Source organism: Lampris incognitus, chromosome 2 (assembly GCF_029633865.1).
Source record: "Lampris incognitus isolate fLamInc1 chromosome 2, fLamInc1.hap2, whole genome shotgun sequence".
Lineage (NCBI taxonomy): Eukaryota > Metazoa > Chordata > Actinopteri > Lampriformes > Lampridae > Lampris > Lampris incognitus.
The window spans coordinates 82,008,036-82,032,504 of NC_079212.1; the positions used below are offsets into that span (position 1 = coordinate 82,008,036).

The 24,469-nt window shown below is 44.7% G+C and overlaps 1 protein-coding gene across 1 annotated transcript; it reads right to left on the reverse strand.

The window, feature by feature from the left end:
• Positions 1–111: 111 nt before the first annotated feature.
• Positions 112–24,171, reverse strand: rabif (RAB interacting factor). The gene is made up of 3 exons (XM_056274588.1): positions 24,091–24,171; positions 23,429–23,589; positions 112–1,297 (listed from the first exon to the last, which is right to left on the reverse strand). The coding sequence occupies exons 2-3, from the start codon at positions 23,579–23,581 to the stop codon at positions 1,049–1,051; spliced, it is 402 nt and encodes a 133-aa protein (XP_056130563.1). The 5' UTR covers positions 23,582–23,589; positions 24,091–24,171; the 3' UTR covers positions 112–1,048.
• Positions 24,172–24,469: the final 298 nt, after the last annotated feature.

Sequence of the window (24,469 nt, forward strand, 5' to 3'; positions counted from 1 at the left end):
AACTCTCTGGAACCGCTCCCAATTGCCTCGACTATGCCACATGTATTTGCAACACAGTACAGATTCCATACTTGATTTATTTATTTATTCATTCATTTTTCTGAGGCGGCACTGCATCGACGAGCAGTGTTCATAAGGAAAAGACCAAGTCTTAACCTCCCTCCAGCACTGAAGATCATGTTAAATGAAGCACTTTATTAAACGGTGCCTTGAGGTTATTAGCACACCAGAAGAGTAGAATCCTATTAACAGTAAATATTTGTCTCGGGGCTCTTGTAGAATAATTCAGGCGTATCCGACTCATTTAAAATTCTTCTAAACATTTTGAGCGCTCTTGCTCTTTAAAAGAGCACATTTAAGGATAAACTCTCAGATAAAAAAAATAAGGTTCAAAAAATGTTGAGCCAGCTGTAGTTGTGCTGTGTCATCTGTTTTGCAGATGGCACATGCATGGCACATGCATGGCACTTGATGGCACATGATGGCACATTGTGCAAGTGGTAACAACACATGTTTTTTTCTGTGATGTGAGCCCACACAAGAGGAAAGTGGATTGTTCTTGCCACAGTGGAGTAGTCGGGTCGACATCTAGTTGGATAGAACACCACCTCGTGAAATGATTGCACACATTAGAAACATGATTATCTAATTAAAATAATAATTTAGTAGTGAGTATCTTAAAAGGATGTAAACAACAGTATATACTGCACAGGTAAAAGACATTGATTTGACAGAATTGAAAACATTTCACCCAAGAAATACTATATTTCAGGAAGCTATTTAACATCCGCTTTCCAAAGATTTATTAGAACACACAGTACACTCTTGCCATCAGGATAACAAAGGAAAAGGTATGGCCACAGTCCCGTCATCATCAACAAAGCCATCACTGTACAAATGAGATAATATCCAGGCCTGGTTAGGTGTGTAAGGTGTAAGAGGATGGTGGGGGGGGCAGGTTTAATCAAGTCACAGAAATATCTAATTCATTACAGGATGCATAGCATGCCAACACAGTTAAAAATCCTGTCTGGATTGAGTCATCTCATTATGCGTGATCGACCCTTTCCACAGCAACGTAGAAACTTTTTTTGTCGTCCAAACAGTGCCAGCCAATGGGTCCAATCTCACAGTCGGCACAGATGAGGTACTTGATTCTCCCCACGTTGTTGGTGAAGCCCACATTCTCAAACGTGTATATGTCATCAACCACCCAGTGGGCAGTGAGAGTGTCTCCATCCACAGAGCCATCTGATGTGCCGACGGTGTTCTTCTTCCTCATCGATGGCAGGAACAGCTGAGAAAAAAACAGGATATCATGATGTATGGCAATATATTCGTCAGTTGACCTCAAATCAACTATACATTTTCAGCATCAATATGCGGCACATTTTTTGCAAACCCAGTCAACCATTGCCAAGTTTATTTGTACAGCCCTAAATCACAGTTTTTTGTTTTGGTTTGGTTCCCCCCCCCCTTTTGTCTCCCAAATTGTATCCGGCCAATTACCCCACTCTCCCAAGCTGTTCCAGTCTCTGCTCCACCCCCTCTGCTGATCCGGGGAGGGCTGCAGACTACCACATGTCTCCTCCCATACATGTGGAGTCACCAGCCGCTTCTTTTCACCTGACAGTGAGGAGTTTCACCAGGGGGGCGTAGTGCGTCTGAGGATCACACTATTACCCCCAGTTCTCCCTCCTGAACAGGCACCCCGACCGTCCAGAGGAGGCGCTAGTGCAGTGACCAGGAAACATACGCACATCCGGCTTCCCATCCGCAGACACGGTTAATTGTGTCTGTAGGGACGCCCGACCAAGCCGGAGGCAACACGGGGATTCGATTCGGCGATCCCCATGTTGGTAGGCAACAGAACAGACCACTACGCTACCCAGACACCCCCCTAAATCACAGTTATTGTCTTGGGGGGCCTTTACATTCAAATTACATTCTCCGAAAACAACTAAACAACAACGCATGTGCCAAAAACCACACCATAAAACTTATTAAACCATAAAACTTGTTAAAATTATGAAAATTCTTTTTGGGTGACCGTGTGGTTGTAGGACCAAACTGACATACAGTACAGCAATGTGGATTGTAACTTTGCTGCATGTCATGATACCATTTGTGACACAACACAACTCTTTATCAAGAACCTCATGACACAGCTCTTTCCTTTCAGGCCCGGTCTCCCATCTGTGTGGCAGAACACATGATGACCAATACGTCTGACGTGCAGCAGGCTGTGAGGCTACTCCTCTGTTTCTATCCCTCAAGTTTGCCAAAGACACACTGCTGACTGGGCTCAAGTGCAAAGGCAGTGAGTGAGCATGCAGATGGTGTCCCGCAGGTTCCTGGTCTACATATCATTATCTGGGGCTTCTTCCAGACATACGGCTCGAAAAATTGAATTGCCATGAAGTGCTTTGAGAAACTGGTTCTGGCTCACATCAAAAACATTATCCCCCCCACATTCAACCCACATCTGTTCGCCTTCCATCCCAAAAGGTCTACTGAGGATGCCATTGCCACTGCCCTGCACGTTGCTCTGACCCACCTTGAACTTAACAACACATACATCCGGATGCTGTTTACAGATTACAGCTCTACCTTCAACACTATCATCCCCGCCAAACTAACCACCAAACTCCTCTCCCTTGGCCTCAATCCCTCCCTCTGTAACTGGATCCTGGACTTCCTGACCAACAGACCTCAGTCTGTTAGGTTAGGTGACCACACCTCCTCCACCCTGACCCTCAGCACAGGTGCCCATCAAGGCTGTGTTCTGAGCCCCCTCCTTTTCTCCCTCTTTACCCACGACTGCCTGCCAACTCACCCCTCAAATGTTATAGTTAAGTTTGCAGATGACACCACAGTCATTGGCCGTATCACCAACAATGACGAGATGGCCTACAGGGATGAGATTGAGCACCTCACATCATGGTGTACTACCACCAATCTTGTCCTTAATGTGCAGAAGACAAGGGAGCTGATTGTAGACTTCAGGAGGTCCAGAAGCTGCAGCCACTCCCCCATACACATCAACGGGGTGGAAGTGGAGCGTGTTTCCAGCTTTAAATTCCTTGGAGTCCACATCAGCGAGGACCTTTCGTGGACATTAAACAACCACGCCCTTGTGAAAAAGGCCCAACAATGCCTGCATTTCCTGAGGAGGCTGAGGAGCGCCCGTCTACCCCCCAAAATTCTCACCAACTTCTACCACTGCACCGTAGAGAGCATCCTGACCAGCTGCATCTCAGTGTGGTACGGCAACTGCGCCTCAGTAGACCAGAAAGCTCTGCAGCGGGTCGTCAAAGTGGCCCAGCATATCACCGGTACCCAGCTCCCAGCCATAAAAGACATTTATCACAAACGCTGCCTTCGAAGGGGTCTGAGCATCAGCAGAGATCCCACCCACCCCAACCATGGACTGTTCTCCCCCCTGCGCTCTGGGAGGCACTACAGGAGCCTCAGAGCCCACACTACCAGGCTCAAAAACAACTTCTTTCCACAAGCTGTTGCCCACCTGAACCTGGCTACCCACTGAATGTCTGTAGATATTTTTAAATATGTTGTACTCCAGCTCTCTTTTAACTTATTTTTAGCTTTTGGTCATGTGTGTATATCTTATATTGTGTTTGCTGTGTTTGTCTGTGTCTGTCTAGAACTGTTTGGTGAAGCCACAGCCCTCATTTCATTTTTAACATGTGCCTGCACATTGTTTTTAATGACAATAAATTGAATTGAATTTAAATTCTAAACCTAAACTTGACTTGTGACTTGAGTGAGCCAAACACGGCATATCCAGAATTAATGGCTCTGACATGGCTGACTTCAGTTTTGCAGATGAAGGTCATTCAACTGTGGACAGGCCAAGACTGAACTACGTGCACTTACTTAAAAGGTCATCTTCAACTGAGCACGAAAAATGCGATCATAGTGGACAAGAAAGAGTGGTGGTCTTATTTCACACCGGACAAAAAATTCTTATGCGGGCGTCTGGGTAGTGTGGCGGTCTATTCCGTCGCCTACAAACATGGGGATCCCGGTTTGAATCCCCGTGTTACCTCCGGCTTGGTCAGGCATCCCTACAGACACAATTGGCCGTGTCTGCGGATGGGAAGCCGGATGTGGGTATGTGTCCTGGTCGCTGCACTAGCGCCTCCTCTGGTCGGTCAGGGCGCCTGTTCGGAGGGGAGGGGGAATTGGGGGGAATAGTGTGATCCTCCCACATGCTGGTGAAACGAAGCGGCTGGTGACTCCACACGTATTGGAGGAGGCATGTGGTAGTCGGCAGCCCTCCCCGGATCAGCAGAAGAGGTGGAACAGCGACCGGGACGGCTCGGAAGAGTGGGGTAATTGGCCAAGTAAAATTTGGGAGAAAAGGGGGTGGAAAAAAAAAAAGTTCTTATGCGAGTCTGAATAATCAGCATAATCTAAAAAATAAAAAAGTATAGGGTGTTGACATGCCATAAATTCTGAGAGTTGATATGTGAGTTTACATCCATCCATCATACGAACCGCTTACCCTGCTCTCAGGGTCGCGGGGATGCTGGAACCTATCCCAGCAGTCATTGCAGGCCTACTTATCTTGAATTTTATGTCAACTTAATGTTTTAAATTTGTTTTTCCTGTAGATTACATTGTAATACTCAAGTAGCCTATGCTACTCTTGTTTCACATGTTTTCTTTACATGTAACGTGCATTTAAGCTGCATGTACACACTTGGCAGTGAATGAAAGTCAAGCAGAAAAACAATCCAAAACTGTTTCATCAGCTTTACAGCTAAATGGTTTTCTCAATTGTAAATATATAGGACTCGGCTAATTATTTGTTACATTTGATTATACAGGATGAAGATGAAGAGACACCCTCTCTGCAGCATGTTCAAAAAGGCCCGCAGAGGCTATTACATATTGAATGGGGTAATTTTTAATTTAATTTGCCCTCAGATTTATATCATGCTTGTTATCCTCAAACACCTGCTCCCCCCTTTCCCTGCATGTGGGGTCGTCCACATCCACTTCCAGCGGGCATCTCAGCACGGTAAGAAGAGGTATTCAAGTTTCTCCTAATATTTGTACCTGAACAGATTAAATTAAAAGAACTCTAGAGCCTACACCGCTATTTCTACAGGTATGTACAGCTCAAGAGATGTTGTAGCATCCAATATAGACTGCTTCCCATTATATCCTCCTGTATCAGGGATCGACCAATTATCGGTATGGCCGATTATCCGCCAATATTCGATATGGCCGCTTAGATATTCATCATTTTTCATATTATCGTTATCGGCATATTTTTATCGGCCAGCCGAATAAAAAAGGCCTGTTGTGCAACAAGCACGCTTCCGACGTAGCCTTCACTCTCCCGTAGCATAGCACGACACTCACTCCAACAACACAAACACAGAAGAGAAGCATCGAGGAGTCAGACCACTTTTCTAAGGTAAGAGGAGCATGCCAGATGCCATAAAGCCCAATTGGTTGTAAGAATAGCATGCCATAACGTTAGTAACAAAACTCACTCCGTTTATTCGACTTTCCCCCCTCCCACACACACACACACACACCAAAGACCATAATGTCGGTAGGACATGAACTCGACAACAGGTTCCACTGCTGTGCTTAATCTTCAAATGTAACCAGACTAAAAGAAATAAGCTAGTGTGTGATATTTTAGTTACATGCACAGTGTTACTGTCAGTGTTGCGTGTAGTAATCCTGTAACCTATCACGTTACAGTTCATAAGACAGGATATGACATATGATGTACGGACATACTGGAGGTCAGAGATGTCATGGGGATGCCCCGAAGGAGTTCATTAAAGACAAAAAATTTGAGTAAACTGCCTCATTCATTATACCATATCAATGAATACGACATGGTGTCAGAGTAGTTGATCGAACTCACGTCAAAAAGAGAGAAGATAGATTACCACGGCATTCCGAGCCCTAGGATGGACTGGGATTCGACGAACCTGCCGGACGCATGGAGAAAGTTCCGACAGCATGTTGAGCTAATGTTCCCAGGCCCACTACATTTACAAAACGAAGAAGCAAAGTGCAGTTATCTTCTACTATGGGTGGGAGAAAAAGGACGCGACGTCTTCAACACATGGACACTGACAGCTGATGAAGCTAAGTTACTGAAAACGTATTGATAGATATGAGGAATATGTGATTCCTAAAGCTAACCTGATTTTTGCTAGGTACAAGTTTCGTGAAAAGATGCAGAACGTGGGAGAGTCCTTTGAGAATTTTGTAACAGAGCTAAAGTTACCCGTTAAAGACTGTAACTATGGTAACAATGATGAAATGGTCCGGGATAGGATTGTTTTTGCAACCAGCTCACCAAGAGTGCGTGAGAAACTGCTTACCCACGGACCAGATTTGACCTTAAAGAAAGCCATCGAAATCGCTAGATCGCATGAGTTAGCACAGGAACAGATCATGGTGTGGTTGGCAGCCTCGCCAGTAGCGATGCGGCTGTACATGCTGTAAATAAGAAGCCCAACAGGAATGAAACAGTTAGCCACAGACAGGGCGATATGTCAAAGGAAATGATGACTACAAACAATACAGAAACGAGAAGTGTGGATATTGTGCATGGGAACACAATGGCAATGAGGTCTGTCCAGCAAAATGAAAACAGTGTAGTAAGCGTAAGAAATGTAATCACTTTGCTAAAACTTGCAGGACAGGACCACAATGACAAAGATACACAGGAAAAGTGCATGGCATAGTAGAAGATGACTGACCGAGGATGAATTCTTCATAGACACAGTTACTAAGAATCCCAGTAATAATGACAAAACGCAAGCATTTGCTGAACTGGAGTTGGGACCACAAAGGCACACTGAAGTTTAAACTGGACACAGGTGCTGATGTAAACACAATACCGAGAGACATTTTTGACAGGGACTTTTGAGATGTAGATCTAAGACCAGCAGAAATAAAACTCAGTGCATATGGTGGTCAAGTACTGCATGTGACAGGGATGTGTGACCTAGAATTCAAGTACAAAGGCACTGCTGTCATGCGAGAGTTCTACATAGTGAGTACACAGGGCCCACCTGTCCTAGGCCTGCAAGCCTGCCTAGACACAGGTTTAGTCAAACTGGTTCTATCTGTTGATGTTGCACAAAATGAACCTACTAACATTATGGCTGAGTACTCTGATGTGTTTAAGGGCACTGGACAGTTCCCAGGAGAATGCACAATCCACCTGAAATCGGATGCAGTACCTGTGGTGTACCCTCCACGATGGATTCCACAAAAGCTCTGCAACCATTTGAAAGACGAGCTGGATGAGATGGAAAGAGCTGGAGTCATCCAGAAGGTAACAGACCTACAGAATGGGTAAATGCACTGGTGGTTGTTGAAAAACCCAGCACTGGCAGACTGAGAATATGCCTTGTCCCAAAGACCTGAATCAGATAATACAAAGACCACATTACCCAAGCCTCCATTAGATGACATCACACCAAAGCTGGCTGGAGCAAAATATTTCAGTGTGCTTGATGCACAGTCAGGGTACTGGGCGATCAAACTAACAGAAGAGTCTTCAATGTTGACAACTTTTAACACTGTGGTTGGCCAGTACAGGTTTCTCTGCCTTACTTTTGGTGTTATCTCAGCACAGGACAAGTTCCAGAGGAGGATCGATGAGACCTACAAGGGCCTCAGTGGCGTTGCTGTTGTGGTCCAGACGCAAGACGCGTCTCTGCCTGAGTCTACCGGCAGGGTTCAATCAGCGCACTCGTTGAGAGCGCAGCTATGCACCAGAGGCTCATCGGTGATCAGCGCACCTGAAGCCAATCTGCAGCCAGCTATAAGAGAGGACGCTGACATGCAGTCGTTGCCAGATTGTGCCATCTAGTACGGTAGTTACCCAGTAGATTGCTAGACTCTTTGGCTGTGTTTCCTCCTGCAATTCCTATGTCGTGATTCCTGAGTCTAATTCTGTGTCTCTCTCCCCCCGTCCTCCCAGAACCGCTGGTGCTTCTCGGGCTCTGTCTTCCTCGCATCCCTTGTATTCCTCGGACCCCTCCCTTGTGCTCCCACGCTGCCTCCCGCAGAACCCCTACTCCCGGACTTGCGCTTCACCAGCACGCACACGCACAAACACCGTCCAGTCATTTACATTCCTGCACACACGCACCACACTCGCCCTGCACACAAACACATAGTCTTTTACACACCCCACATCCAGGACTCTAGTTGCACCATACACATCCCGCATTTCCCTTCCCTGAATAGGAATAAACGTGCCTACGGGCTTGACCCTGCCGGACCCCTGCACTGGTTCCTTTCCGACATACAACAGTTGCAGCCATCGTTGATGACATTCTGGTGCATGGCAGCACAAAAGAGGAGCACGACGCAAACCTACGGGCCATGCTGCAGAGAAGGAAGGAAAGAGGGGTAAAGTTAAACCCAGATAAATGTGTCATCTGTGTTCCAGAGGTCAAATACTTCGGGCACAGGCTGAGTCAGGAAGGCATCAAACCAGACCCAGAGGTGGAAGCCATCAGAGATATGGAGCGACCTCAGAACAAGGCAGAGCTTTAGACAATACTGTCGATGACCAACTACCTGGCCAGACTCGCATCCAGATTGTCAGAGGTGAATGCACCACTACGTCAACTACTGAAGGAAAGCAGTGAGTTTGTATGGGATGCAACACACGACACGGCGTTCCAGAACACGAAAGATCTCATTGTACAGGAACCATGTCCAGTCCTCACGTACTTTGATCCAGAAAAGGAACTGACACTACAAGTTGATGCATCCAAGAGTGGCTTCGGGGCAGTGCTCCTACAGGAAGGTAGGCTAGTTGCATATGCCTCAGAGTCACTAAATCAGTCTGAAGAAAAATCTGCTCAAATTGAGAAGGAGCTCTACGTGGTCCTCTTTGGGTGTAAGTGCTTTCACCAATACGTGTATGGTTGCCACGTAGTCATCGAAACTGACCACAAGCCTCTCGAATCGATACTGAGGAAACCCCTCATAGCAGCACCAGCCAGACTTCAACGCATGATACTGCAACTGCAAAGATATGACATCATTATCATGCACCACCCCGGAAAAGACATTCCAGTCGCAGACACATTGTCCAGGAAGTCAACTGTCACTGACGAGACCAATCTGAGTGAAGGCATGGATGCCCAAGTACACATGCTCATGAGTAATGTATCTGTGAGCGACAGCAAGCTTACGGAAATCCAGGCAGCTACATCCCAAGATGCGCAGCTCACCGTGTTGAAACAGGTAATTCAGGCCGGCTGGCCTGAATCAAGAAAGAAATGTCCACCCAGTGTTGCCGAATATTGGAATCACAGGGACGAGACCACAGAAATCAAAGGTATGTTGTTCAAAGGTGAGAAAATCGTCGTTCCGCACACACTATGGGAAGAAATGCTAAGACGCATACACACAGGACACATGGGAGTAGAAAAGGGTAAACAAAGGGCTAGAGACATTCTATTTTGGCCTGACATGAATGCACAGATAGAATATGTAGTGGAGAGATGTCCCATATGCATAGAGCGCCGCAGCTCAAACATGACAGAACCAATGATCTCAAATCCTATTCCTGAGAGATCACGGCAGGTTGTAGGTACGGACTTGTTCACTTCTGAAGGGCAAGACTACACAATAGTTGTAGATTACAACAGTAGATACTTTGAGATCAAAAGACTACATCACACTACTTCGCCTATAGTCATCCACAAAATGAAGGTCATATTTGCAAGACAAGGAATACCTGAGAGTTATCAGTGATAATGGTCCTTGTTACAGCTCCAGGGAGTTCAAGAGCTTTGCAGAAGCATGGGAGTTTATCCACATCACTTCTAGCCTCCACTATGCACAGAGTAACGGCCTTGCAGAGAGGACCGTCCAGACAGCCAAGATGATACTGGACAAAGCCAGAGCAGAAAGAAAGGATCCATACCTCAGTTTGCTGGAGTACCGCAACACTCCAGTCGACGGCCTGAAGTCACCAGCCCAGCTGCTAATGAGTCGACAACTGAGGTCAGTACTTCCCACCACAGGTAAACAACTCCAGCCACAAGTTGTCTGTCAAAAGGCTGTGCATGCCAGGAGAGTACAGTGTCAGCACAGACAAAAGCAATACTATGACCTCAGTGCAAGACCACTGTCAACACTAAAGTGTGGTGACACAGTCCACATCCAACAGCCAAACGGACGTTGGAAACCTGCCACTGTGACAGAGCATGCAGACACAGAGATCCTACAACGTCCACACTGATGAGGGTCATGCCTATCATCGCAATCATAGTCACCTGCTACAGCCAAAGGACAACACTACACACACAAGCTGTGAAGTACAGCCAGAACCAAATGATGGTACAGAACAAGGGACGTCAACACCGGACACTACATCTTCATACACGTACACTACCAGGTTTGGACGTGCAGTTAACCCAAGAAAGGTCATTGACCTGTAAATGTAAAGGGTGTAGGCGGATCGATGCCCTATGGACATTGTCAAAAAAAAAAAAGACATGTATAATCATTATGTTGAATGTTACATTTTTTGAATTGCACTGACCATACTAAATGCAAGTTTTGAATACGATACTTACCTCTTTATCCTACCAACTTATCTAAAGGGTATACCTCGTTCGAGTGTTTTGTTTATCATATGCTGACAAAAAATAGCATTGTTATGTTTTCACTGTTGCCTTGAAATATTTAGTGTTTTAAAAAATATGCATGTTTAGAATAATGCACTTATGTCATAACATGGTTTACTGACTGGGGCAGTAGAAATGTGATTGATGCCAAATGTGTTGTATGTTATGAAGGCATTTTATTTTAATAAGGGAGATGTAGTATTCCTGTAACCTATCACGTTACAGTTGATACAACAGGATATGACATATGACGTACGGAAGTACTTGAGGTGAGGGATGTCATGGGGATGCCCCGAAGGGGTTCATTAAAGACAAACAATTTGAGTAAACTGCCTCATTCATTATACCATATCAATGAATAAGACATTGTGCATGAACATGTCAGACGGCCCTTTCATGTGGAACTACATTCTCTCAACTGCAGAACGTCCGTCTGATTCTGCTGATCTGCACGTAATAACGTGCGCTGCATAGGTTATGCGCAGGAATACGGACGTTCTGCGGTTGAGAGAATGTAGTTCCATCTGACGGCAAGACAAAGCAGTGAAAATATTCAAAACATAGTGTACACTTAAACGGACTTTATTTTTTTAGGTGAGCCTTTTCTTAAGTGGCTAAAATGCGTTTTGTCCGTGTCCCCGTCTGCAGCAGTACATTCCTCTACTTCCGTGCCGGCTTCTCCTGCCGAACCTCCAACCTGGGAGCGCTCACACTCCCATCTACTGCAGGTAGATGCCGTTTGTTGTTTTTCTTCCCTTTTGTATGTGTTTAAGTGCCGAGTACTGCTGGCGTCGTGTGTGGCTGCCGCTTCTCCCTCTCGTAGCCCCCCTTCCCACCCACCCCTGTATGTCTGTGTTGTGTTTATCTGTTGTCTTGTTTCACCTCGTTTATTGTAAAGCCACTTTGACTGTTAAAAAAGCGCTATATATGTTTGATTTAGTATTATTATTATTACTACGATTATTATTATTAGGTAATACACTGACCATTAATAAATACCTCATACAATCCCACTTCAGGAAAGCCGAACTAAAGATAAGAGAAAGGGAACATGATGACACTAATGTACATTTTTCCATTCAGTTCAGTCAAAGCCTGCTGGGAGCACGTTAACCAATTTATGTGGTGTTATTTTAATATTATAATTATTCAGTTTGATCACAGTTTACTTCCTGCTGTCCATGCAGTTTAATTCATTCCATTTTCATGTTTTGGAAGTTTTTTATTTTTAACGAAAAAAAATAATTCCACTTGTTTGTTATCCATTACCTTGAACATCATACTTTTTTTTTTAATATTTTCTGTTTTATACAAAATTCAGCCAGACATGTTCATTTAAAGGCAGCCTTGTGTTGGGGTTTGTGTTGCTGTAAATTTTGGCACAACATTTTTTACATTTACTGCAACCGAATATCGGCCCCAAATATCAGCCTCCACGACTTCCTAAAAATCAGCATCGGCCCTGAAAAAACCACATTGGTCGACCCCTATCCTGTATCTCTGCTGGACTTTTTAAATGTTAAGTGACACAAAACAAATTATAATCAGAATTTATACATTGCTCAACACACATAAACTGACCAGGTTGGACTCTCAAAAATAAATGGGAAACAGATCTAGGTGAAATAATCTCAGAGGCAAATTGGCAAGAAATGATATAGAGAATTTACCCTCCTCAATATGCGGTAGGCACATATTATTTCAGTTTGAAACTACACTGTCTTTCATTGGTCTAACAACAGATTATGCAAGATGGGCTTTGACCCTACATGTGATCGATGTACACAAGCTCCTGCCACACTGCTACAGATGTTCGGCTCATGTCCCCAGCTGTCTAGATTTTGACAATCCATCTTTTTGAAATATGTGGAAGAACAGTAGACCCATCTCCACTAACGTGACCGTGTGGTGTGGCCCAGTGGACATCCCTCTCACTGTGTGTACTGTGTATATACTGTGTGTAGTATGCATATACTGTGTGTAGTATGTATATACTGTTTGTAGTATGAACATGACTGCCATTTGCCCCCTGCTGGCCAAAAGGCTTATTCCATTCAAATGGAAGGATTCTCTTCCTCCAAAATGAGGCCAGTGGGTTAGAGAGGTTGTCTGTCATGTCCACCTAGACAACGTCAGATCTATTATTAGAGGGTCCACCAGAACATTCTATGCCACTTGGCAACCATTAATATCCTGTGCTGAAGGCATGGCAGCTACCAGCATAACTGTCACCTATGTGTTTCCCTTTCTTAATTGTTCTCATTACTATTGCTATGTGAATGTGTTAACATATGACTGTATTATGAATGTATTAATATAGGTATATTTTTGTATGGATGTCTGACTGTGTGCAAACGTACTAATGGTCCAGTACTTGGGAGACGGGGGAACTGGGGGGGGGGAGGTGACAGGAACTTGACTTAATTGTCCTACGTTCAAGTTGTATTTGTCTTTTGTTCTCCATCCATCCCTTCATTATCCAAACCGCTTAGCCTGCTCTCAGGGGGGAGACAACCTGGACAGGCTGCTAGGCCCTGACACACACACACTTGGGCTGTGTACTGGCAAGAATCTAGTGATACGATACGTATCCACGATACAGGGTTACGATTCAATGTATTGCGATATATTGTGATACTGTAAGCAAGGTGATATATTGTGGTTTTATAGGCCTGTGTTCTTTGTGTTATGCTACTTCCTGTCCCAGTTTACGTTGTTGGGTTGGAGTGGAAGACTCAAATGGTTGAAGATAGATGACAACACTGCTATCTTGCAGTCGTGGGGTTACACACAACACAAAATGTTTGCCAGGAAACTTTACATGTAAACAATTAAAAATCGATATAGTGTTTTTGAGAATCGATACAGTATCACAGAAGATAATATCGCAATACTTGAGTGTATTGATATTTTCTTACACCCCTAACACACACATTCACACCTAGAGACAATTTAGTATCGTCTTTTGTTGTATATTTGAAAAATAAATTAAAACCTTGATAAAAAAATGAAGCATGTCCTCTATCATTTGTATTTGCATTGAATAAAAAGGAAACAAAGAATCAAAGTACAAATAAAATTGCATTTTTTTTTGTACAATGGCAAAAAAATAAGGGGGGTGGAGGTGATTTTGAGCTGTTAAAGATTGTTGCAGATGGTGTCCTGTAGAACCACCAACTCTGGGTGTGGAGGTGGAGGGGAGTTTCTTCTTCAGGGTCACAGTTTGGCACAGGAGCACATCTCTCTTCCCTCCTTGTGGCAATATTACATATAATATTACATGCTACAATACACAATATTACATAGTATCACATGCTACAATATTACATAGTATTAAATGCTACAATACACAATATTATAGTATCACAAGCTACAATATTACATAGTATCACATGCTAAAATACACAATATTCCATAGTATCAAATGCTACATTACACAATATGACATAGTATTACATTTTACAATATACAATATTACATAGTATCACGTGCTACAATAATGTGCCATGGCCTCTAGAGTAACCCTGAAACCACAACAGACACTGGACTGGAATGAGCTGATTCTGCTCTCCACTCTGGTTCTTGTTTACAGGATCAGGGGGTCAGAGGTCATCAGAGCCTCTGTCCCCAAGAAGAACGCCGTCAGATTAACCTATGGTCACATGGCAACACAAATCTTGTGTATGTGACCATAGTGAGAAGAGTAAGTGGGAGACAGGGAACAGTAGGTATTATAAGTACCTATTTTAAGTAGTAAATATCCAAACCTCATGCCTTAACACAGATGTTTAGTTAACTGACTTTTGTCAACCTGTGTTTCTGTACAATTTCTTTTACATAATTCTCATTTACGATTTTACAAGTACAGGTAGTCCCTGGGTTATGAACACCCGTACTTACAAACCGACCTCCGTAAAAGCTGCCATTTTAAACAATCGGGTTACACACAGTGGTTCGTACTAATGAACGGATGGACTACTTTGCACGATGCTCAAAACACTGTGTTTTACGCAGTTCATCAGCCCGAGGGAGAACAACGCCATGCCGTCGTCGCCATTTTAAGTGGGATCATGTAAACGCTGTTGTTTGGGTTGTGTCCTCACCTCAATGTTTCATGTGTTTACTCTTGCAATCCTGGCTTCAAAGCGTAAATCTGATGCAAGTGATGGTGATGCACCGAGGAAAAGGAAAATGACCACAAACGACAGTGGAAATAATAAAGTGTTCAGAGAGAGGTGAAACGCTCTTATCATTTTGTCACTTACCCGGTGAAGCGGGAGGCGAGCCCGAGCGGGCTCTCGTTTCTGGCACCAAACGGCCTCCGCCGGTCACGACCCGCTTCGGGACAGTGGCAGGTTTGAAATGTAAGAAATGTTTCTTTAATGTTTTTATACCTTTACACACACTCACTCTCTCAATTATACATACTGTACTGTAGTTACATGTATTATTATTACTGCATTATTATGTTCATGATGTTTTAGGTAAAATGTTTTCACCAGGGGGGTACAAGTATTAGTTGTACATAGTTGGGGGAGATGTTTTGCTGTTCTGGGGGAGGGGGGGTTGGTACACTGTTGCTGGGTCAAGGGTTAGTGGGTTGGGTCTTTGGAGAGAGAGAGACGACCTGTGAGTCGGGTTTGATGGCGGTTTGTACCGCGTGGCTGTGGCCAACAACAGCCGCGAATAAAGCAACGCTCAGTTGTAAGTTTTGAAGTGTGTTTTTTAATAGCGGTGAACGCTACAATAGATACTATATACTATGACAAACATTTGACTAATTTTTTTATACTTATACACACATTCTCTCTCTGAATTATAAATACTGTACTGCAGATTTATTATTATGTATTATTATGTATGTGCAGAACTGTAGCAACTACAGAGGTATAAAGTTGATCAGCCACAGCATGAAGATATGGGAAAGAGTAATAGAAGCTAGGTTAAGAGGAGAGGTGACGATCAGTGAGCAGCAGTATGGTTTCATGCCACGAAAGAACACCACAGAAAGGAGTTACATTGTGTCTTTGTGGATTTAGAGACAGGGTGCCCAGAGAGGAGGTGTGGTATTGTATGAGGAAGTCAGGAGTGGCAGAGAAGTATGTAGGAGTGGTGCAGGATATGTATGAGGGCAGTGTGACTATGGTGAGGTGTGTGGTTGGAATGACAGATGGGTTCAAGGTGGAGGTGGGGTTACATCAAGGATCGGCTCCGAGCCCTTTCTTGTTTGCAATGGTGATGGACAGGTTGACGTACGAGATCAGGCAGGAATCTCCGTGGACTATGATGTTTGCGGATGAAATTGTGATCTGTAGTGAGAGTAGGGTGCAGGTGGAGGAGACCCGGGAGAGGTGGAGGTATGCACTGGAGAGGAGAGGAATGAAAGTCAGTAGGAGCAAGACGGAATACCCATGCATGAATGAGAGGGAGGACAGTGGAATGGTCAGGATGGAAGGAGTAGAGGTGACGAAGGCGTATGAGTTTAAATACACTGCTCAAAAAAATAAAGGGAACACATAAGCAATGCAATGTAGCTCCAAGTCAATCACACTTTTGAGATATCAACCTGTCCAGTTAGGAAGCAACACTGATTTGTGAATCAATTTCACCTGTTGGTAAATTGTCTAACCATGACTGCCATTAGGTACCGGGATGAGATCCTCAGACCCATTGTCAGACCATATGCTGGTGCAGTGGGCCCTGGGTTCCTGCTCATGCATGACAATGCTCGTCCTCATGTGGCCAGAGTGTGTCAGCAGTTCCTGTATGTCGAGGGCATTGATGCTATGGACTGGCCTGCACGTTCCCCAGACCTGAATCCAATCGAGCACCTCTGGGACATCATGTCTCGTACCATTCGCCAACGCGATGTCACACCACAGACTGTCCAGGAGTTGACCGATGCCCTGATCCAGGTCTGGGAGGAGATCCCTCAGGAGACCATCCGTCGTCTCATCAGGAGCATGCCCAGACGTTGTAGGGAGTGCATACAGGCACGTGGAGGCCACACACACTACTGAGCCTCATTTTGAATCGTCTTGAAGAATTTCCACAGAAGTTGGATCAGCCTATGTTCTCATTTTCCACTTTGATTTTGAGTATGATTCTGAATCCAGACCTTAATGGGCTAATGATTTTGATTTCCATTGATCATTCTTAGGTTATTTTGCTCTAAACACATTCCTCTGTCTAATAAATAAAGATTTTCAGCTGAAATATTTCATTCATCGAGGTCTATATTGTGTTTTTAGTTGTTCCCTTTATTTTTTTGAGCAGTGTACTTGGGGTCAAATGTCCAAAGTAACGGGGAGTGCAGTAGAGAGTTGAAGAAGAGAGTGCAGGCAGGGTGGAGTGGGTGGAGAAGTGCGTCAGGAGTGATTTGTGACAGAAGGGTACCAGCAAGAGTTAAAGGGAAGGTTTACAGGATGGTAGTGAGACCAGCTATGTTGTATGGTTTGGAGACAGTGGCACTGACGAAAAGACAGGAGGTGGAGCTGGAGGTGGCAGAGGTGAAGATGCTAAGATTTTCACTGGGAGTGACGAAGGAGGACAAGATTAGGGACGAGTATATTACTGTCATATACTGTTCTGACTTAAAACAAACTCGACATAAGAACAGACTCATAAAACAGAACTCGTTCGTAACCCGGAGACTCCCTGCACAACAAAAGTCTGAAAAAATGCTTTATTTACTAAAAGCCATGTACATTCAATTTCCTAATATGTTCTTATCCTGCAATATTATGCAAAAATCGTCCAATGGTAAAAAAAAATTTGCAATGCAGAGACATTTTTGTGAAGTGGGGGAAAATCTATGAGTAACATTAGATGTGAGGTTTAAGACTACTGAGATAACTTGTGCTGAAAACCTGTAAAGCAGAGATCCTTCTTGGAAATGACAAAATATGTAATCAAGCTATAATTCCTCCCTTGCCACACAAAACTGAGTGGATGAGTCAAGCTTCCATGACCTCGAGGTCTTCCAGAAAACGACACGCTGTGATCCAGACATGGAGTATCTAGTTGTCCGTTTGCTAAATGCTGCAGTCTTATTGAGTTTAACTGGAGGAAATGTGCCAGAAGCAGCTCAGCTTCAGAGCACCAGTTGCCAAAGTGATTTGTGCTCAAGCTGAGCTCTGTGTCTGGCTGGAACAGAAAATTCCAGATTTCTGTGAATTTCGGGTTTACCATATCTGGCTACCTTGTCAATGCCACTTTCTGGAATACCTCCCTGCAGCTTAAAGGGATCCATTGGGATTTGCCTTGTAAACAACTTGGTTTTGTTTACGTTCAAAGTTCCTCATCAAAACAGATTGCACGTCCGCCCAAGGCCTGACAAACATGTTGAATTCCTCCTACATGAAACATCCATCCATTATCCGAACCACTTATCCTGCTCTCAGGGTCGCGGGGATTCCTATCCCTGCAGTCACTAGGCAGCAGGCTTGGAGACACCCTGGACAGGCCGCCAGGCCATCACAGGGCCCACACACAGACACACACACACACCTAAGGACAATTTAGTACGGCTGTGTCACCTGACCTACATGTCTTTGGACTGTAGGAGGAAACCAGAGTCCCTGGAGGAAACCCACGCAGACACGGGGAGAACATGCAAACTCCACACAGAGGACGACCCCCAAGGTTGGACTACCTCGGGGCTCGAACCCAGGACCTTCTCGCTGTGAGGTGACTGCACTAACCACTGCACCACCCATGTAAAACAACGACGGCTGCATTTTTTTTCAGTAGTACCCCCACCCCCGCTGGTTCACATTGCCCTCACGGCAAACCTCTTGTTGAACACCACAGGGAACACTGAATGTAGCAAAGTAATGATGACAAGAGGAAAGAGACTGGAACATTTTGTCGTGGCTGGGTTTTGCAAAGTATTTTTGGGGGATGTTTTGTAAACTGGGTTGTTTACATTGGCTTGCGATCTTCTTCTCTTTTTATTGAACGACATTATCACTACGAACTGCCAAACTGCTTGAGTGACACAAGTGTAAAACACTGTTCAGCTATTTTCACCCCTTCCTCTGATAAACACGCCGAGTCCTGGAGATAAACCACCGCTTTCTTTTGTACCTGCTCATCGGGCAATCTGGCATGTAGTTCACAGCAAGATGTTTTCGCCACAGGTAATATCATACAAATGTTAGTGATCACATACAGCTCCTACAACACACATTAGCCAGCGCCAGCTGATATTTATTGTTCATAGGTTAGCCATTTTAGTGCAACTGATATTCATTTTTACAGCAAAATGTGTATTAAAACCTCAGCACGGAGACAGCTCAAGTTAAACGCTGAAAACATCATTTAGTAACATTAGCTATCACCCAGTAAATTTGTCAAAACTAATCTTTATAAAGCTATGGGTAATCAGTAATCTGGTTCTTTGCATTTTATGTCTGCAGAAATGTATAACACATCACTTGTGCTGGCAGGGTGCATGTGAGTCCTTGCCACGTGCTGGAACAACACGTGATACAAACAATATGGGGACCTGCTTGTCCCTCTGTGGTGCCACCAGCGGTCCAAAACACCATCTGACAGCTTTAATGAGTGAATGCACGTAAATGGTTTTGTTTGAGTGACAAATTGAAATACATGGCTTTGTTTCCATGACACATCAGTCATGATAATATCTCAACGTTTGTTTGCAAATACGACATCTTTATTTCCTTCAATACATTTGCCAACTTTAAGCCCCTGCTGGTTCAACAAGTATGCAGTACCAAATGTCCAGGTTCATTGGTCCGCAGTCAGGTAACATGTGTAAAAACTGTAAGAATGATACCGCCCCATACTGATCAGAGTCTGATCCCAACCAACTAGGGTTGGGCGGTATATGGTATATATCGTGTGATGGTAGAAATTAGACTCCGTCATTTCCACCACATAGGCCTTTCCCCTTAGTATGTGACTGCTTTATGTGATTTCCACGTGACAGCTACATGGAGGAGAGCAAAGTTGTAAATGCTAAAATGGGGCATCGCCTAAAAAACACAAGATGATGGAGAAGAAGTCGCTATCAAATGGGGTGTGACCCTGTCGTTGTGGACATGGTTCGGGATTAGAAAATCCAACACCGAACAGAAAAATTTACTCTGCAAAGTGTGTAGCACCACAGTTGCTGGTGGGGAGTTTTTTCCCCAAAGGATGGCGAAGGACTGTTCATGAATTATTCATGAGTGCGAGTGCCGTTGTTTAACACAGTGACAACTTTAACCATAAACACAACACCAACCTTCACCCAAAACTTATCCACTACCTAAACTTAACCCTAAACCCAGTGATTAGTTAGTTTGTAAATGCTCGGTGCTCTGTGAATGGATGTCACTCACGCTCATGATTTATTTATGATCTTCCTTCGCCATTCTAGGAAAAATGGTTAGGCGGAAATATGAGCTGCTTATCTTATCACTTAAAATGACGCAATAAATCATTTTTTAACTGAATTTCTAGAAAATTTTCATGTTGTGATATATGCAGCTACTGCAATATATAATTACATATGCCGTGACCACAGATTTTAGCCATACTGTCCACCTCTACAACCAACCAATCTGCATTACTCGTCTAAACTGGAAGCACAGACTCCCTCCAATAAAATTCTTACTTCTCAGCATTTTTCAAGGATGAGAATGGGGCAGGGTACATTTATACTGAGTGGCTTAATGTTACTATTTTAGGCTTTAAAAGTGTCCGAAATGGCTTAAAGAGAACACTGCTGTCATAATCAAAAATACAAGCAGAGGATGTACCTCCTTTGGCAGTTGCAGAATGTCAACCTGACAGCCAATAGCAGCCCATTTTTATATCTCTGGAACTTCAGGTCCAAAAGGTACATGGGCAAGATCACTGCTGACCTCTTTCACCCTGGCCACCACTTCACTCAAACAGAGTTTTCCTGACTGTGAGATTGTTAGTTTTGCTTTTGCCATTACATAGAAATTACATGATTTTCTTCACCCCACTCCCTGACAATCGTAGATATTCTACACATATTGTATTTTATGACGCTTCCTCTTTATATTCATTCATTCATTCATTCATCTTCAGCCGCTTCTCCAGGGTAGGGTTGCGGTGGCAACAAGCTACGTAGGGCACTCCAGATGTCCCTCTCCCCAGCAACGCCCTCCAGCTTCTCCTGGGGGATACCAAGGCATTCCCATGCCAGATTGGACATGTAGTCCCTCCAGCGAGTTCTGGGTCTACCCCAGTTGGACGTGCCCGGTAAACCTCCAAACGAAGGTGCCCAGGAGGCATCCTAATCAGATGCCCGAACCACCTCAACTGGCTCCTTTCGATGCGTAGGAGCAGCGGCTCTACTCCAAGCTCCCTCCGGATGTCCGAGCTCCTCACTCTATCTCTAAAGCTGAGCCCAGACACCCTACGGATGAAACTCATTTCAGCCACTTGTATCCACGATCTCACCCTTTCGGCCACTACCCAAAGCTCATGACCATAGGTGAGGGTTGGAACGACGATTGACTGGCAAATTGAGAGCTTTGCCTTCCAGCTCAGCTCCCTCTTCACCACAACAGTCCGGTACAACGGCCGCATTACCCCTGATGCTGCACCAATCCGCCTGTCAATCTCCTGTTCCATCCTACCTTCACTCATGAACAAGACCCCAAAATTCCTTCACTTGAGGCAACTCCTTCACTTGAGGAACTCCTTCACTTGAGGCAACAACTCATCCCCAACCAAGAGGGAGCAATCCACAATTTTCCTGTAGAGAACCATGGTCTCAGACTTGGAGGTGCTGACTCTCATCCCGGCCATTTCACACTCAGCTGCAAATCGCCCCAGTGCGTTCTAATGAAGCCAACAAAACCACATCATCTGGGAAGCGCAGCGATGCAAATCTGAGGCATCCCAAAACGGACACACTCCTCACCTTGGCTGCGCCTTGAGATCCCGTCGATGAATATTACAAACAGAATCGGAGACAAGGGACAACCTTGGCGGAGTCTGCCACCCACCAAAAACGTGTTTGACTTTGTGATGAGAATGCGGACACAGCTCTCACTTTGGTTATACAAGGACCGGATGGCTTGTAGCAACTGCCCCGGTACCCCATACTCCTGCAGTACCCCCCACAGAGTGCCCTGGGGTACACGGTCATGAGCCTTCTCCAAGTCCGCAAAACACATGTAGACTGGCTGGTCAAACTCACATGTCCCCCTCAGCACTTCCACAAGGGTAAAGAGTTGGTCAGTTGTTCCATGGCCAGGACGCAATCTGCATCGTTCCTCTTGGATCCGAGGTTTGACAATTGGTCGGAGCCTCCTTTCCAGCACCCTAGAGTAGACTTTCTCAGGGTAGACTGAGCAATGTGATGCCCCAATAATTGGAGCACACCCTCTGGTCCCCCTTTTTAATATGGAAACCACAACCCCAGTCTGCCACTCTACAGGTACTGTCCCTGACCTCCAAGTGACACTGAAGAGGCATGTCAACCAAGACAGCCCAACAATGTCCACAGCCTTCAACATCTCAGGGCGAATCTCATTCACACCTGGCACCTTGCCACCGAGGAGCTTTTTAATTACCTCAGAGACCTCTGCCAGCGATATTGGCGGGGCTTCCCCGAGTCTTCAGACTCTACCTCCTCCACTGAGGATGTGTTAGCCAGGTTCAGGAGCTCCTCAAAGTGTTCTTTCCACCACTCGACAACATCCCCAGTTTGGGTCAACAGTTCCCCTCCCCGGCTGAACACAGCCTGAGTCAAGCCCTGATTCCCCTTCCTGAGTCACCGGATGGTTTGCCAGAACTTCCATGAGGCCAACCAAAAGACCTCCTCCATAGCCTCACCGAACTCCTTCTTTATATGACTATTCCAATCCCTTGTATGTGCTAAATTGCTTGGCTAATAAGAAGTTTCTGATATATGCAGGAGACAAGCATATTCATTGACCCTGATGTAGGTAGTGAGACATAAGCTTTTAAAGAGACTGAAGTGCATACTTCCTCCTATTCCTTTTTAAAAATGTAATATTTAATTTGTGGTGTTTATGAGAATTTATTTGTTTGTTGTATAGATTTACTGTTCATTTCAATTAATTTTTATTTTGTTTTTATCTGTTTTGTTGACTGTTTCTTTACACGTTCAAAGTAGATCAAATCATATCAAAACATGAGGCACTCGATTCAAACGAATGTCACTAATTGCATTCCAGCCTACCCCATATTGCACTCATATATCAGGTGGTGTATCCTTCTGTTCTCTCAAACTACACATTCCATATTAGCCCACTTAAAAGCTTCCCGGGCGAGCCTCCAAATTGTCGCGGCAATTATTTAATTCCACTCTGACATTCAGTGAGAAGCGAGAAAAAAATCTCTTAACAGTATTGTCACACGATTTTAATATATGTCCAATGAACAGATGCACTCAAGCCCAGATGCTTGAATGCGCCCCGATCAATACAGTACAGTCTCTCTTATGGGGTAATTGTCTGTTCTTCCCCTCCTTATCTCATGTCTCCCAGCTCTCATCCCACCAAGGCCATTTCTCCAATTAGTGTGTACAGACTTGCTACACTCAGTGAGGCTCTATTTGTGCAGCTGGTGAGGACACCTGATGAGACTACCTTTGTTCTGTTACACATGGACTTTAAGCATCTATCTAAGCAATGTAAAATCAAGTTAAACATGGTATACGTCATACACGGTGAAACATTTAAAGTAAGCAAACCTCATATATGAATTGCTCTCACACCGACTTCAAAAGCGCTATGGCATTATCTTACCTCTTTCTCTGCAAACACAGCCATCCCTGGGCACAGCACTTTGGACCCACAGCGTTGACACAGAACCGACTTAATGTTTTTTCCATCCTCAGACACAAGGCTGGGTCGGTCAGTGGATTCTTTTGAGAGAGAGCTCTGTCCGTTGTTGTCCATCTCGAACCCTGACGTATGGCAAATTAGCTTCAATACACATGCACAGCAGCGGCTAGCTGGAAATATTCCTCACGAAAAAACTGGACTGGCTCGTGGGCCGAAGTGCCACCCCTTAAATCCAACGTGCAAACGATAAATTAGCTTGACTAGCGCGCGAGCTGTCCCCGGAGGCAGCGCACAGGAGACGGCTTTCAGGAACTACGAGCGGGTTTATGGGACGTTTGTAGTCCGGAAGTGCACCAAACACCAAAGCCCGTGGCAGCTAAAATCACGTACGAATATTATAAAGTCATGCGTTTGATGGCGGCGCTGACCCGTATCACCGTCCCACGCCGAGTTATGTGTAAGGACGTGTGTGGACCGCGGACGCTCGTTATGTGCAATAGCGGACTTATTATTTATAAGACGCTCCTAGACGGAAGCCCCGGCTCTCGCCATCTTGGCGCGCGCATCATTATTTAAGCCGAAACTCCTAGTTAAACAAAATTGAGCAGAAGACAAATACGCACCCGACTAGAACCACGAAAAGCTCGCACATCTGGACACGACACGACCGACCCGGTCTGTTAAATACCGTTCGACGTTTAAATTTGGTCGCCATATTTAGTAACCCCGTAACGAACACGTCCGGAAACACACGACCATGAATCAGTTCCCAGTAACAACGCGGTCTTGCGCCTGGAAGAGACACGACGATAAACCAGAAACACAAACGCCAGCAGTCGTCATCAAAAAACCACGTTGTGCATAGAAAACACTTTCAAGCAGTTTTCACCAGGTGTGCTTACTTAATTGTAGAAAACAAACGACTTGAAGGAATTATAGCCTATTCTTTGAATGAGATAAGCGCATATGCGAACCTAATTGATCATTTCGTAGAAGGTTGGA

What these genes read in the sequence shown, in the direction of transcription:
- rabif (XM_056274588.1), bottom strand. Translation starts at nt 23,581, where the DNA reads ATGGACAACAACGGACAGAGCTCTCTCTCAAAAGAATCCACTGACCGA. An exon ending in CTGTGTTTGCAGAGAAAGAG is followed by an intron (nt 1,298 to 23,428) that starts GTAAGATAATGC and finishes TTTTTTTCTCAG; the next exon opens with CTGTTCCTGCCATCGATGAG.